The sequence below is a fragment of the Ictalurus punctatus genome, chromosome 15 (genome assembly GCF_001660625.3).
Source record: "Ictalurus punctatus breed USDA103 chromosome 15, Coco_2.0, whole genome shotgun sequence".
NCBI lineage: Eukaryota > Metazoa > Chordata > Actinopteri > Siluriformes > Ictaluridae > Ictalurus > Ictalurus punctatus.
Genome location: NC_030430.2, coordinates 22,352,976 through 22,368,326, shown reverse-complemented (window position 1 = coordinate 22,368,326; position 15,351 = coordinate 22,352,976). Strand labels below are relative to the sequence as shown.

Sequence of the window (15,351 nt, the reverse complement as noted above, 5' to 3'; positions counted from 1 at the left end):
CAAATATCCTTCAACTACATAATAATAATAATAATAATAATAATAATAATAATAAAAGCCACACAATGCGACACCGCCATTAGCAGACCTGTATGTTATGATACAGACCATGCATCGCAGAAATGTCTAAGTATCATGACTCATCACGCAGCCCTATACACAACATTCACTGAATTAATGACTTAACACATCTTACTGAAGTGCAAGATGTGAATGTTACTTTTCTTGGTTTGTTTTACATCTATTAGAAAAGCCATCCAAGACATTGTACCCAAACAGGATAGTCCATTAGTACAGGAGAACACACTTTTCAGTACATTCAACTGTAGCAACATCTCAGCCCTTATAGCATCATTCCCCAACAAACAGCCCAATGTAGGAAGAGAAAGTAGGAGAGGGGAGAAAAGAAAGTAAAAAACCCACATCATGCAACAAACTGTTCTAATACACCTTTAATACATTACAAAAAGAAGGGAAAATTTTAAGACAGAAAATGGCAGAGGCTACATGTAGAGAAGAATGAGAGAACATGTATCATACAACAGTTCACATAATGCAATGGATCACAGTCACAAACAAGTGTCCAAGTCCGATTGTAGCCTATAGCCTCAAAGGTTAAAAAAAACATTCCTGACTAAGCACACAACTTTAAAAAAAAAAAAAAAAAAAACAAAACAAACGTGATTTAAGAGGAAGCAAAAACATTTAAAGTTATGTACAATTTGTCCTGATGAGACTTTAAAGACGAAAGCGGTCGGAGAAGTTTGGAGACTGCGGCACGGTGAGAGACATCTCGCTGTGCTTCAGCTCGACTGGTTTGTAGCGCCTGATTGGCTGGGCTTTGTGCACCTGGAAAAGCAAGAGAAAGCTATTTAGACACACCCCAGCTCAAACACTTAATTTACCATCAATGCATTCAAGCTAAGTCACTCCGTTTAGGGGGGCGGGGGAGAAAAAAAAAAAAGAAAAACAAAACAACCCACATTGTAACATCACTTAGAGTTCATTACTATGATCCAGTAATGTATGGTTAGTGGGTACTGAAGGTAGAATACTTTATACCATGCTACATGGCTCACAAATTGATTAAGATTCCACCGATACGAAGCTTGCCAGATATACCTGCTCCTGCCGTAATCTGGCGATTTCTTCCTTCTCACGCTCCTCTAGCTCTCTGGCTTGTCGCTCCTCCATCTGCGCCCTCAGCGCTTCCTTCTCCTTCATGACCCGCTCAAACTCCAGCCGTTCTTTGGCCCTCTGCTCCGTAAACAGCTGGAAACCCTCGGCAACTACAGAGTGGGTAGTATCGGCTTGAGAATGTGCCAATAGATGTAAAAGGTGACCAAAATGGAGTGGCAGAGTAGAGGGAGAAGTCAGTGGAAAGGGAAGTAAAAAAGTAGAGGTGGGAAGTTAGCAGAGCAGCAAGCTCGACATGAACCACAGACAAAACCACGGTGAAGCAGAGCCAGCAGTGAGGGTCACAGGTTCAAGACAGTCAGCCACAAGCCCTACTGCAGGATGTGTTAAGTGTAACATACCCAAGATGGAGCGGGACTCTTTCTTGGGCACAAAGGGTTCCTTGTGCACGACTGCATTGGGTCTCGCCTTGAAGCACGCTGCATCAGCTTGCTGCTTCAACTCCTCTTTTATCTATGACAGGAGTAAAGAAAACCTTTTTATCAACTGGGGGAGGGGGGGGGGGGGGGGATAAAATAAATAAAAGCCAGCCAGCACCCAGGCCATTTCCTTCATGTACAGGACTTAGTAAAAAAATAAATAAATAAGAAAATTTACCATTTGCTCCCAACGTTCACTCTTCACAGAGCCACGCTCGTCCACCATCAGCTTGAAAGGAGCAGGCTTGGTAGGTTCATTTACCTTCTTTTCTGGAAGGTTCACTTCATGGAAGTCAGGCAAAGGCCTAGCCTTGAACTTGGGCACCTGGAAATGTTAGAAAAACATGCTGCATGTAGGATAATCGGCAACGGTAAGATCATGCGCATTTCGTTTTCTTGAAAAATTTATGGTAAAAAAAGAAAGAAAAAAAAGAATCCAGTTGTTAATGATTGTATGTTGCTGAGAGTCATGACTCAATACCACGTAGCTGAGAAGTCATACCTCTTCATTTCTCAGTTCTTCCAGCCTTTTCTCTTTCTGTGCTTTGCGCTCTTGCTCACGCTGCTCGAATGAGAAAGGACACATTTCTACATGGTTCTTGGCTGCAGGTTTGGGTTGGAAGGGCACATAGTGGGGCACAGGAAGTGCCTTCAGTGGAGCCGGCAATTTCACCTGTGAATGTACAGACACATACAAGAAATTCAGGAGCAGCCCCCCAAAAAAGAAAAGTTGTTTCTCCTAATCAAGTTCATCCAAATTAAGAAGCCAGCATGTACCTCTTCCGTCCTGCGTTCCACACGTACACGGTTTTTGAGTGCAAAAGCAGGAGATTCGGGGACAGTAGGGTTCAGTACTTTCTTCTCTGGGACACCCTAAGGACAAAAGTAAAACGTTAGAAAGCTCAGAACACCATTTACACGCAGCCTAATAAGCTGAACCCATGCTTTTTACTGAATCTGATCAAAATAACCCAAATGGCCAGGCTCCAAAAATCTAATCCAAATCTTTCCCCAGTAGCCTGGAGGTTATTGTAACATTGAGAGGATCTACATGAATGAAAACTCTGCAAACATCTAGCATTACTTTGTACACTCACATGCTAGTCTATATTGTCACACTTAACTTTACTCAAAGCATGTACAAATTTAATTCCGATTGGATTTGCCACGTAAATAAACACTTTAAACGAGTCAAATTTAGGTCAAATGCAGAAGAGCCTATTTGGAAAGTGCAACGCTGACAAATTCACTTGGACTGCCAAAAACCTTATCTTTAAACAGTTGAAGCGCTTCTTACCACCACCTCCTCCAGGATTCGGGTCGGTAACGGTCTGGAGTGGAAGGTGTGGTCTTCCTGCTCTACTGTCTTTTTGGCGGCATGTCGCTCCTGCAGACGTTTCTCCACCTCCAGCTGGAAGCCCTCTGGACGGGTCACTTCTTTAGGAGCAGGCTTCTTCGGAGCCAGGGCCGCTTCGAGGATCTTGCGATTGAGCTCAAGAGCTTTGAACTTAAACCTGAGGGAAGACAAGGGTGTACCGTCTTGTATGCGTGGCGCCACACGAATACCATTTAAAAAAGGAACCTCATCAGGATTTCCTTAACCGACCCCCCCACCCAAAACACACCTTACATAAAATCAGGTGAAAATTTACTCTGTATAGCAAAAGCTAGGTGTTTTGTGGGAGGACATGAAAAAAAGAGACAAATCCAGAGCTACATACTGCTGCAGTTTTTCCACTTCTTCAGCCTCGATCTCAGCAGCGCTCTTCACCATGGCAGGACGGCTTCTCTGGCGGGTCAAGAGCTGAGGGGTGTGAGGGTGAGTAACCTTGGGCTTCTCAGTTTTCGCTGGTGATGGGCCTGAGGACAAGGGAAATAAAATCCAGCTTACTTTACTGTGACACACGAAAGTCTGGGTAACATACTGAAGAACTATTTAAAGCTATAAACTTACAGATTTTGTGCATGAGACAAACAAGCATCTGCTGATGAACTACACTTGGATAAGTTTAACCTCCACATATTTATGCATTAAATACACAGTGCGCTTAGTACATGAACATAAAAAACACTCACCAACATTGAAGTAGTAAGGGTCAAATAAACCATTAAGAACTGAAGCTTTTACCCACCCCTTTCCTGACTCTGACGGCTGCGCAAGTGATAACGGGTTGGTGTGCGCTTCTGAAACTGTTCGATCTGCTCAGCCATGGACACATAGGAATTGGTTTCCTCCAACTTCCTCTTCTTGCCTGTGGAGAGGTTGAAGGGCTTGGGGATTGTGGTGCCCTTGTGAGCCTTTAGCTGTAATAAAAGTGTCACAATTAGAAATAAAGTTAGTCTGTGGGTTAAAACTGTTGCTTATGTCAAGTCTAAAGCTTTAAGAAATCCTTTTAGCTTCATATCTCATCTTGTCCAAGAACCAGAAGAAAACACAGCCAAAAGGGGACAGAAACTATTCTCCACCCTCATCATAGTTAGAAGATGGCTTGTGGGGGTTACTGTAAGGAGTTACTACACTATTAGGGTCACACCTCTGAACCTCGTATGCATTTATATGAATGCTTTAGCTGAGCAGCTCACTGGAACATCACTAGAGATATTTGATCAGATAAGGAAGTGTTGACAAATTTCATTTTATTTGCCCAGTCAAGTTTGAGTAGCAAATGGACAATATGGCTTGTTTAAAGAAAAGTCAAAGATGACCAAAAAAAACCAAGACAAAAACAGATGAGCATCTTTATCTATTCAGGGTTTGTGGCACTAGACAGACATGTAGAAGTGCTACTATTAACCAAAACATTGCCAACTAAACATTAGTTGCTTATGTGGGATTTTGTAACTGGACCTTTAAAATATTTAAGCACAAATCTTCACACCCCTGCCCTGGATGTTCAAACCTACTTTCAGAGTTGATACTCACAGGTGAGGAAGGGTGCTTGCGCAGTTGGGAAGTAAAATCGCACTCCTTATATGAAACTTCTGTATGGTTTTTCACTCTGTTATCGGAGCGGAAGTTGAATTCTTTGGGAATAGTGGAGGACAGCACATGCTTCTTTGGAGGCTGGCCTGTAACGGAAGATTGTTAGTAGGCTTGTCTGAAGGGAGAGGGGCAGGGTCAGGGAAGGATTCATACCAGCAAGAGGTTGCATACTCACTTCCTGCAAGCGCAGCTTTGTAGCTAGCTTCATTCCTCTTGCGCTGCTCGGCCACCTCCTTCTGTAGAGTTTCAATGCGCTCCAGCTCCTGCTGCTCGGTGCTCTTCTGCCTGCAGTCCAAAAAGTAACTTGAGTAAGTAGCACATTACAGAACTAAAGCGATTACCGTGTGCGTACAACTCAGGGTAGACAACTAGCTTAACAGTACTGCCACTTACTGGTTAGCAGAGGAGGTAGAAGCGGATGCAGCAGCTGAGGGCGTGGACAGCTTGTTCTTTTGCCTGATGCTGCGTCTAGTGGGAGCACCACTGCGGCGAGCTTGCCTTGCACTCGTTGAGCTCCTGTAGAAAAAGAAGTGGTGTCCACACATCTGTAGCAAAATTTCATGAAATCATTATGTACTTTTTCCTTCTTAAATAGTGGAGTGGGCGAACACTGAAAAACCCTAGAAGACGACCAAGAAACGAGCCGCAACAATTCATCATAAGATTCCAATATAACCCAACCTTAAAATAAACAATAAAGAAAAGGAACGCGTGTGGTGCATTTTTAAGAAGTGCTCGCACCCCGTTCATGCAACATCACCATTGACCCTGTGCCCCAAGATCTACACACACACTTACCTTCGAGGTGGATGGAAAACCGTTCGTCTAGAAGTTGGAACAACTCTGGAAATGGCAACATGAGCCTCTAACTGAACACTATTACATAAACCACTGCAATTAATTTTGCATGCCAGTCCTGCTCTTACCTCCTCTTCTTCATCACAGGAGGTGTAGAAGGAGCTTGAGGTTGATCTTTGACCACAGGACGCTTCAATACTCTGTAGGGGGGGAATAAAAAGAAATTAAGAGAGGACGGAGGCAGAACAGCCACTAAGACCTTGGCTAGAACATGAACCGCAATAAATTTCTACTGCCACTTGCATGGAATAAGCTTACGATGCTTCATATCCTAGCATAAAGTTATTTTTTTTAATGGGCCATGCAAATCACATTAGATTAGTAGAACAATTTAATAATATTAGAAGGTTTATGTTGACTATGTAATATCGTCTCACCTTCAGCCTACTGAAAGCACTGCTTAAGAACTGATTTTTATACATAAGTGATTACGTGAATGGTAAGAACGGTCTGTACCTGCGTGGCTGAGCTGGAACGTTGCTCCTCTGAGCCTGGCCAGGAGCTCCTGCTGGTCTGCCATCTCCCCATGAAGTCACAATGTTAGATGGAGGTTCTGGAGAAATGCTTTCAGCTATGACATCTGAGCAGAGTCCCAAAAAAAAAAAAAAAAAAAACCCATCTTGTAATCGTACTCATTGAAAGTCTATATCATATCATACACTATTCTTTCATTTGTAATCAACAGCATTCGCATAGAAGCAAGTCCACACTACAGAAGTCTTACCTGCTGACACTGTGGTCTCTGACACATGGACCATGGGCGGCACTATGGCTTTAGGCAGGGCTTCACTGTGCATTCCATCAAAAGGTTTTGGAACCCTTAAGGGGGTTGTGAGTTGCTCCATTTCCCCGGTTGTGGAGGCAGCCATCAGGTCTAAAGAAAGAAAGAGAGTCATGGTTGTATACAGACCACACGTTCCCAGTTATGTAGTTAAATAGGTGTACTCTGCGTAGAAACCACTACGTAAACCCCATAGGCTGTTTTTGTGTTTTCTTCCTTTAGTGTGCATAAACCCAGAGAACACATGTATGCATGCAAAGTCAGTACACTAAAGTGCATGACATGTTTGGGTTTGTGCGATTATGGCATCCAAGAACACTTGATTTTGCTGTGGCTTGTTCTCTTCAGAATTTGCACTGCAACTTTGAGTTTGAGCTTTTTCCCAGAAAACTACTTGAATTGGCACAAAGTGCAACACAAAATTGTCTTGCACTCTTTCGCAGTGACGTTTGTTGGTAAACGAGATCTTTTATCTGCACTCATGTCAGACACGTGAACCGAAGAAGCTGAATGAGAGTTTTGACTGTCGCATCGCACGGATTCCGCAGAAAACCTGCCGCACCTTTGAACGATTGCAAACGCCTCAGAATATAGCAGAGTTTGCATTCGTTTCTACGATCACGATATGGACCGATATCCGTGTCCAAAAAGAATTCATACATTTACTTCAAAATGATAAATACAAAAAGAAAAAAACATTTATATTTATAAAAAAATAAATAAATAAATAATAAAAAAAAAAGTTACACAGACATCCCTCCATCACCACATATAATACATTTAACACAGTAAATGTGTACATTCATTCCATTACCCTGCTGGGGGGGAAAAATTAAATAGAAACCCTCATAGAATTCATAATGGTTTTTATTGTTATAACAGAAAATCTAATGGTCCCTGTGACTCTCTACTGGTAAACTGATGCCTTATTTTTGTAGCTTCTTTCATAGTGCCTAGTAGATACCATTAAAGACCAATAATCATAATAATACCATTAAAGACCAATAATCATGGTATTTGTAGTGCTTTCCATTTTGTTTGTTTGTTTTCCCAGCAGGGTTGGCTCCAAGAACCTTTTCAAGTATCCTCCTTGTTTTAATCTTTTCAGACTCGTGTCCAGTTCTCCCTCATTTTTAATGGATCTCCTCAAAAACACCCTCAGCTTTCTCCACTGAAGCCTCAATCACCTCCTCCACCTACAAAGCAGATTTCTGCAACTCCTTGGCTACAATCTAAACTTCACTGAGGCTGTTTATACAGTGCTTAGTCTGAGGAATCTCACTTATCTCGACATACACATGAAAAATTGTGATCTGTGGTGTAAAGTGAAAAAAAAAATGAAAAGAGAGTGAGTGTGGAGAACTATTGCTCATGCAAGTGGAGGTTGAGGAAATGCACAAAAGGTTACATCTGGAAGCAGACAGGACGTGATGACAAAAATAAAACGTTCAAGATGACGTGTTAGCTTACCAAACCACTGATCAGCATTATCTTCGGAGTTAAAATCTTGCATTACATGAGACGGGGCATCGAATGAGTACGGATCAGCAGAGTTTCCAGGCTGCTGCGTGTCCATCTTCTAAACCCGAGGGGTCTGCAAAGCCAAGCTAACTCAATCAATCAATCAATCAATCACGCACTAAAAACACATAGCATCAGACAAATTTAACTAGCTGTACTTTATTCATTACTGGACCATCAATTAACATGGAATAAAAGTGTGCTTTCGTATGTAGTTACACCATTAGCTACGTGGCTACAGCAGAAAATGGAGGACTAGCATGTTCATGCTAATAAACGTAACAAACAAGACATATAAAGTAGCTTTAACGTTACTAGAAACTTCTACAACGTTCTAGCACCTAACCGGTTAACTTTGTCATTCTTACCCTCAAAAAAATGTTCTTCTATTGCTGCTGAAATCTGTTAACACAGAAGAAAACAGAGAAGAATAAGAAAAAATACCACCACAAACTCGCCCCGACGAACGCGTCCGAAACTCAACAGTCCAAATGAGTTTGAATATCAGCGCCGTTGGTCCGCGTTTAAAAAGCAGCCAATAGCATCGCTGCTCAGGGTGAACTCGGCTGCCTATTGGTCACGTCAAAGTACGAGTTGGATCACGTGACGTGCTTTTTTTTTTAAGGTTAAGTCTACTTCCTGGGCATTTAAAAAAAAAAATAACAACGAACTTTAGGTTGATATTATATTATGTTATGTTTTATGCAGTGGTTTTTTGTATTCATGAAAGTATTATACGTAAATGCTGGTTGTAATAATAATAATAATAATAATAATAATATTTCACTAGTGGTGTGTACGTTTTTTTTTATCAGGGGTCTTGGGTCTGCACTGTTTTTGTAGGCCTTCCTAAACTTAAATGGTAGAAAATCCCCTCATAATATATTAGTTTATATGAAAAGCTTTCTGATCTATTCATCCATTTACATGTGGGAAAACACATCTATGGTGATTACAGCTACATAGACTTAAGGGCTAAAGTATGTGGATATATGTGGTTCTTTCCCAAACCACAAGGTTGCCACTAAGTTGGAAGAACTCATATAGGATTGTGTATAGGATGTCTTTGTGTGCCGTAGCAGTACAATTTCCCTTCACTGGAACTAAGAGGCCTAAACCTGTTCCTCCATGACAATGCCCCTGTGCACAAAGCGAGCGCTGTGAAGACATGGTTTGCTAAGGTTGGAGTGGAAGAACTCGAGTGTCCTGCACAGAGCCTTGACCTCAACCCCACTGAACACCTTATGGGATTAACTGGAACCCCGACTGGAACGTGTGCCAAGCAGCCTTACCCGAAGTCAGTAGCCAGTCTCACTAATGCTCTTGCGGCTGAAAGAGGACAGCCATGTTCCAAAAACTAGTCTAAAGCCTTCCTAGAAGAGTAGAGGTTATTATAACAGCAAAGAAAGGACTAAGTCTGGAACAGGATGAGTGTGATGGTCAGGTCAGGTGTCCACATACTTTTGGGCATATAGTGTATTTCACATTTGGTTTCAATTATTCTTTGCACTCACTGTAATTACAGTGCTAATAGCTTTAAAAACATGCACATGATTCCATTTGTTCAAAGATAACCAGACTTTTCACCTAAAAGTAAGGCTCTGACATTTCCATTAAAGCAATCGATTGTCAATCTACAATAACGGGAAACAAGTAATTATTGTACAATTCTGCCTGGGTGATAGAACTTTAAAAAAAATAAATAAATAAATAATAATAATAATAATAATAATTTATATTGAAATTTCATGATGTAGTTAGTAGTTAGTTTGTGATTTGTTGGAAGTTAAAGGTTATCTGCCGTGCTGTTGTCTCAGGTAGACATTGCTAATGCAGTTGCAATGGTGTTTAATAGGAGAACCAAACTCAATCTTAAGGGTCAGATTTTGCTGTTAGCCCGCAAATACAGAAGACCCACTTCTTCTTACTCATTTTCCAGGGAGGTTAAACACCATATTAATGAGAAATCCAGCGACGTTGGTGTAAACTCTTCAGGGTGGATTTTTCCTTTAATGCAGGATGGCAACTTTATCCCAAAAGACTCATTTGTCAGTAAACAAAGCAACTGAGAAATAAGTCTTATGAGCAGTCTTATTAAATCCAACCGAAAACAATGCGTTGGACTGCACTTTGAGGTATGGCTTAACGCTTGTTTAAACTAATTCAACTAGCTGAGCCAATATTATATCCCACACATATAAATAAAACATGGTGCAAAACTCCAACTCAACACATTTTAATGATAACTTGTGCAAATTTGTTTTAGAACATAAGGTGTAAAACTAGTAATAAATCAGGGTTATGGTACAAATGAACACATTACAACAAGGCTTGACCTTAGCATGATGTAAATTGCATGCAAGGAACCAATGACAAGCTTCAATAGAAAAAAAAAAAAAATAGTACAATAAAATCAAAAGTCAACAAAACGATGACTGATGTGTATATATTATAAGGAATTTGTTCTTATGTTCAGTGTTTTACATCTTCTGGATCATCACCTGGAATTTACCTAAAGAGAGAAGAACAATCAGATGGGTGAGTCAGTTAAAATGAGCTGGTAGTGAAATAATATTAAGTCAGTGATCACTAATCCTCCCAAAGAGTTCAGGACGAGCAGGAAGTGTCACGCTGATGCTGTACACCAGTACCTTATTTACTACCCTGTTTATGCTCCCTATGTCTCTCTCTCTCGGTTGGTCTCTTTTTTTTCTCTGTCTCTCTTTTCTTTCTCCATCTCCCTCTCTCTGCTTCTGTCTCTATCCTGTTTCTAGTCTCCATCTCTTCCCCTCTCCATTGTGCTCTCTCACATCCATTCTCTCTCTGACTCTAACAGGTCTGTCTTTCTCTTCTCCTCTGCTTCTCTCTCTTTCTCTGGCCATCTCCATCCTGTTTCTCTCAGTCTCATCCTGCATTTCTCTCTCTCTCCATGTCTCAGTCTCCATCCTGTCTCTCTGCTCCTCTGCCTGTCTCTCAGTCTTCATCCTTTCTCTCCATTGTGTCTGTCACTCTCTTCTCCTCTCTGTGTCCATCCTGTCTTTTTCTCTTTATCTCAGCCTTCATCCTCTCTCGCTGTCTACATACTCTATCTTCATCCTGTTTCTCTCTCTCTCTATCTTCATCCTGTTTCTCTCTCTCTCTCTCTATCTTCAGCCTGTTTCTCTCTCTCTCTCTCTCTCTCTCTATCTTCATCCTGTTTCTCTCTCTCTTCATCCTGTTTCTCTCTCTCTCTTCATCCTGTTTCTCTCTCTCTCTATCTTCATCCTGTTTCTCTCTCTCTCTCTTCATCCTGCTTCTCTCTCTCTCTTTCTCAATCTTCATCTGGTTTCTCTCTCCCTCACTGTGTCTCCATCCTGTTTCTCTCTCTCTCTGTCTCCATCCTCCCTCCCTCTCTCTCTTCCAATCTTCATCCTGTTTCTGTCTCTCCTGTCTCTTTGTCTCCACCCTGTCTCTCTCTCTTCCAATCTTCATCCTGTTTCTGTCTCTCCTGTCTCTTTGTCTCCACCCTGTCTCTCTCTCTCTCTCTCTCTCTCTCTCTCCATCCTCCCTCCCTCTCTCTCTTCCAATCTTCATCCTGTTTCTGTCTCTCCTGTCTCTTTGTCTCCACCCTCTCTCTCTCTCTCTCTCTTCCAATCTTCATCCTGTTTCTGTCTCTTTGTCTCCACCCTGTCTCTCTCTCTCTCTCTCTGTCTCTCTCTCTCTATCTCCATCCTGTCTCTCTTCTCTCTGTCTGTCTCCCACTCATTCTCTCTCTCTCTCTCTCTCTCCTGTCTGTCACACTCCTCTCCTCTCTGTGTCTCTCTCAGTCTCCATCCTGTCTCTCTGTCTCTCACGTCCTTCTCTTCGCCTCTCTGTCTCGCTCTTCAACTTTGAGTCTCGCTCGCCCATGTGATTATTTGGATCAAGTGGAGCTGATGTACTAACTTGGTTTATGAAGGAACTGTAAACTTTAGTGTGTGTGTGTATATGTTTGTGTATAATCATAAAAACAGTGCTCCGTACAAGCAGGCATGACGGACACCTCAGCTGTGACGATGCTCTTTACACCGAGGTTGTAGAGCCCTCCTCTCACCAGACCGCAGGTAAACGCCAAATACTGCACAGGATGAAACAAATAACACAAATGTATAGTCATGAAAACAAGACAGTGTGAATTTTCAGTGAAACCAAAGTAAAGTTACTGAAAGCCAAGAGAAATACATGAGGAGTGTGTGTCCTCTGCTTTCCTCAGACCTCCCATAAACATGGCAGCAATTAGAGTGGTGTGAAAGAGTGTGTGAATGCTTATATATGCGTGTGTGTAGCACTCTGCAATGGACCAGTGTCCCATCCAATAGCGAAATAAAGATTGGCGCTCCATTTCTGAAAGGATTTACGATTTGTTGGTTGTTGTAAGAGTTTAAAAAGATGTTAATTCATACACTGACGGTGTTGTCAGGGGGCTTGTTTACCTTTGGTGCATGTTCCAGATACTGTTTACCAGCAGACAGTTGGTTCAATAACCGAAACTTGTTATCCTGTAGGACGTAAATGCCCTACAAAAAAAAGGGTATGAGACACATGAGTGGAGTTACACACCATTGCACCCTGTTTGCTGTATTTGAGGTAAAAATGTGTCTATGTATACAGGACATCAATGTGTCAGTAAGATATTCAACCCATTAACACATTCAGTCCGTGACCGGATGTGATGATGATTTAAGTTGACCTGAGCACACTTACTTGGTGGTTTGTTCTCAGATTATCAATCTGCTTCTTAAACACACAGGTCCAGAAATCTTTGCAGATGAATTTCATGACGTCGAGCTCATCTTTGAAACGTGCTGTGTCTTTGGTGAACCTATAGAGGCAGTAAAGACAGTAACCACCACCGTGATCAGTTATAGTTTTACAAAAAGGTTTTAAACTTAATCTAAACATATTTTGTGTTTCCATCCGTTCATTTTCCGTACCACTTATCCTATACAGGGTCACGGGGGAGCCTGGAGACTATCCAAGGGAACTCGGGGCACAAAGCGGGGGACACGATAGACGGGGTGCCAACGCATCACAGTTCACAATCACACACTATGGACAATTTAGACATGCCATTCAGCCTACAAAGCATGACTTTGGACTGGGGGAGGAAACCGGAGTACCCAGAGGAAACCCTCGAAGCACGGGGAGAACATACACGCTCCATGTACACAGGGTGGTGGCGGGATTCGAACCCCCAACCCCGGAGGTGCAAGGCCACCGTGGCCCCCCCCCAAATGTGTTTCAGGGCAAAGATTTCCTAATAGTGACACAGTAAATTAATTCAATTCAATTATGCTTATTAGTTTTGCGTCTATGTGAAATTTGTCTTGGCAGAATTGTCAGTCACTTGATTAATCAAGATAGAAGATATTATACAATGAAAAAAACTAAATAATTACAGCCATATTTAAATACACACTCAATATTGACTTGCCTTTCAATGAGACCTTGTCCCACACGAAATCCCATGTTCTCAAGCTTAGAAACACACCGTCCGTTTTCCTGGACACGAAAAATGTTCCGTATATTTGTTAAGAAATTTATAAAAAAAAGACACATTTATTCACAGAGAGTATATACATTTAATTACACTGAAATATCACCAACTGACACCAACCAGTTAGTTAAAGGCATTCAACACTTATATCTAACCTAAAACTAACATTTTATAACTTAACTCCTTGTAAAATAATATTATTATAGATTAAACCTGTAACTTTATAATATTATATCTTACATTTTCTCCGCTTTCTGCGTTGTTGACATACTGTATAAGTTCATTATGGAGGAACTGAAAAAGAGCCTCGTCTGCCATTTCTGCTGGGAAGAAAACACTCATCCAGCGAATTACCCAGCTAGTACATGGATATGGTTATCATCTGTAGCTTTTTAACACAAACAACAACAGCGACTTATATATATAAATAAAATATATTTGCTCGGTTACATCTATTTTTGCTTCCCAGATGTGTATAAAAGCCATAAAACACACAGTAGAGCCAAACTCCCACAAACCAGTGGCTGAACTCCAAACCGCTCCTAACTTCCTACCGAAGTGCACTAAATAGGTTGTGAATTATGGGCTTCTACGCCCTATCTAGTGCACTATGTGTACACTAGGGAGTCATTTGAGAATCAACCAAGAGTCCTTCGCCTGGGCTTCCGGGTTGCTTTAGCTGTCCGTGCATTTGCCTGTTTGGAACGTAGAAATAAAAATAGAAATGTTAACAATTTCATAACAATACAATAAAAATTACAATACAATAACTAACGATTCACAGTGCTGGCTGTGTTAGAAATATTATAAAAGCGTTATCAAGTACGTTTGGTTTTAAAATGAGCTGAAACAAGCAGGTCATTGTTTCTGCTCACGTTCGTTGTCAAACATGAAAAGATGATCTTACAGCTTCCCTTCAGTGAAATAGCTCTTTATATTACAGTCAAAAATACAACATCCAAAAATCCACTTGAGTTATAGTACTGAAGCCCCCACACATCTATGTCCTTAAATGTAATTAAATCCTTGAGGAAGTGTATGTTTAAGCGTATGGTCTTAAATATAGATGCACTTAAAACATAAAATGGGTTCATGAAGGGTCCTTGACAGTTAACACTAGTGTCGGGTTCGAGTCCACCTTTGTCGAGTTCCAGTGGCGACCAAGTCCTTAACCAATCGAGTCTGGGTCTGAGTCCAAAAGAGGCAGAGTTGGACCCAAGTCCGAGTCCTTAATGGCCGAGTCTGAGTCCAAAAGGGGCCAAGTTGGACCCAAATTCGAATCCTTAATGGCCGAGTCCGAGTCCAAAAGGGGCCAAGTTGGACCCAAGTCCAAGTCCTTAATGGCCGAGCCCGAATCGAGTCCAGAAAGTAATTAAATTGAAAAAAGATTTGAAATTGCAATTTATACACTCAACACTGAGCTGTTATATTCATATTTTAACCTTCACAAACCAATGGCAACATAAATGTAACAAAAAAATACCACTATTACATCTTACCATTGCCATTTAATATTTGTATTTCATGTCATCAGCACCTCAACTAGTTTCCTATCGAAAAGGGATATAGAAATTTTTATTATATTACAAGTGTATGAAAATACAAACGAACCTGTTTTGTTATTGTATCACACTATATTGCGTCCTCCAGTTGGAGTTGACATTTCAGTGATTTGATGCCTCTCCCCCACAGTTATATAGTCTGAGAGAGAGACTACAGAGTGGAGTTACAATCAGCAGCACGTCATAACAACAAGCTTCACGCTTTATTACTGCTTTTAATCTGTCTGTGAATAAAAAATAATCCTTCTCAGCAGGGTTAATGATATTTACTACATTAAGAAGTACGTTTCACATTTTACGTGAAATTCAAGACTGGAATCACCAAATGCTAATGTTTAGGGGCGGGCGATACAACTACAATCTTATTTCACGATAACGATACGTTTTCTCGGGTAGGTCTATCGGTAATATTCAAGTAAGAAATACTACAGAAATTGAATAAAGCAATTAAATGTAAAATAAAAAAAGACTTCACTGTATGATATATACATTGATTCTTATTACATTTACTGAAG

General features: G+C 41.1%; 2 protein-coding genes across 5 annotated transcripts; both read right to left on the bottom strand.

Moving 5' to 3' along the window:
* Positions 1–437: 437 nt before the first annotated feature.
* tpx2 (TPX2 microtubule nucleation factor) lies at positions 438–8,249 on the bottom strand. Of its 4 annotated transcripts, none has more exons than XM_017487807.3 (18): positions 8,128–8,249; positions 7,709–7,832; positions 6,182–6,331; positions 5,914–6,037; positions 5,526–5,597; positions 5,398–5,442; positions 4,993–5,115; positions 4,775–4,884; positions 4,540–4,685; positions 3,749–3,920; positions 3,338–3,476; positions 2,914–3,130; positions 2,394–2,489; positions 2,119–2,289; positions 1,795–1,941; positions 1,539–1,650; positions 1,123–1,310; positions 438–849 (listed from the first exon to the last, which is right to left on the bottom strand). In XM_017487807.3, the coding sequence occupies exons 2-18, from the start codon at positions 7,812–7,814 to the stop codon at positions 739–741; spliced, it is 2,229 nt and encodes a 742-aa protein (XP_017343296.1). In that variant the 5' UTR covers positions 7,815–7,832; positions 8,128–8,249; the 3' UTR covers positions 438–738. The 4 variants fall into 4 exon arrangements, with proteins under 4 accessions (XP_017343296.1, XP_017343299.1, XP_017343298.1 ...); XM_017487810.3 differs by having other exon boundaries at positions 1,123–1,289; positions 8,128–8,243; XM_017487809.3 differs by having other exon boundaries at positions 8,204–8,238.
* A 1,730-nt stretch (positions 8,250–9,979) lies between these two features.
* On the bottom strand, positions 9,980–13,727 carry trappc6b (trafficking protein particle complex subunit 6B). The gene is given in 6 exon segments (NM_001201221.1): positions 9,980–10,271; positions 11,762–11,855; positions 12,211–12,294; positions 12,482–12,599; positions 13,212–13,279; positions 13,515–13,727. Coding segments are annotated over 6 exon segments (498 nt in total). The 5' UTR covers positions 13,617–13,727; the 3' UTR covers positions 9,980–10,239.
* Positions 13,728–15,351: the final 1,624 nt, after the last annotated feature.

Excerpts from the sequence above, each read along its gene's own strand:
- tpx2 (XM_017487807.3), bottom strand. The coding sequence starts at position 7,814 with ATGGACACGCAGCAGCCTGGAAACTCTGCTGATCCGTACTCATTCGAT. Across the intron at positions 2,290-2,393 it reads TGGAACGCAGGACGGAAGAG|GTGAAATTGCCGGCTCCACT; the intron begins GTACATGCTGGC and ends GTACATTCACAG. Across the intron at positions 1,651-1,794 it reads GTGAACGTTGGGAGCAAATG|ATAAAAGAGGAGTTGAAGCA; the intron begins GTAAATTTTCTT and ends CTCCTGTCATAG.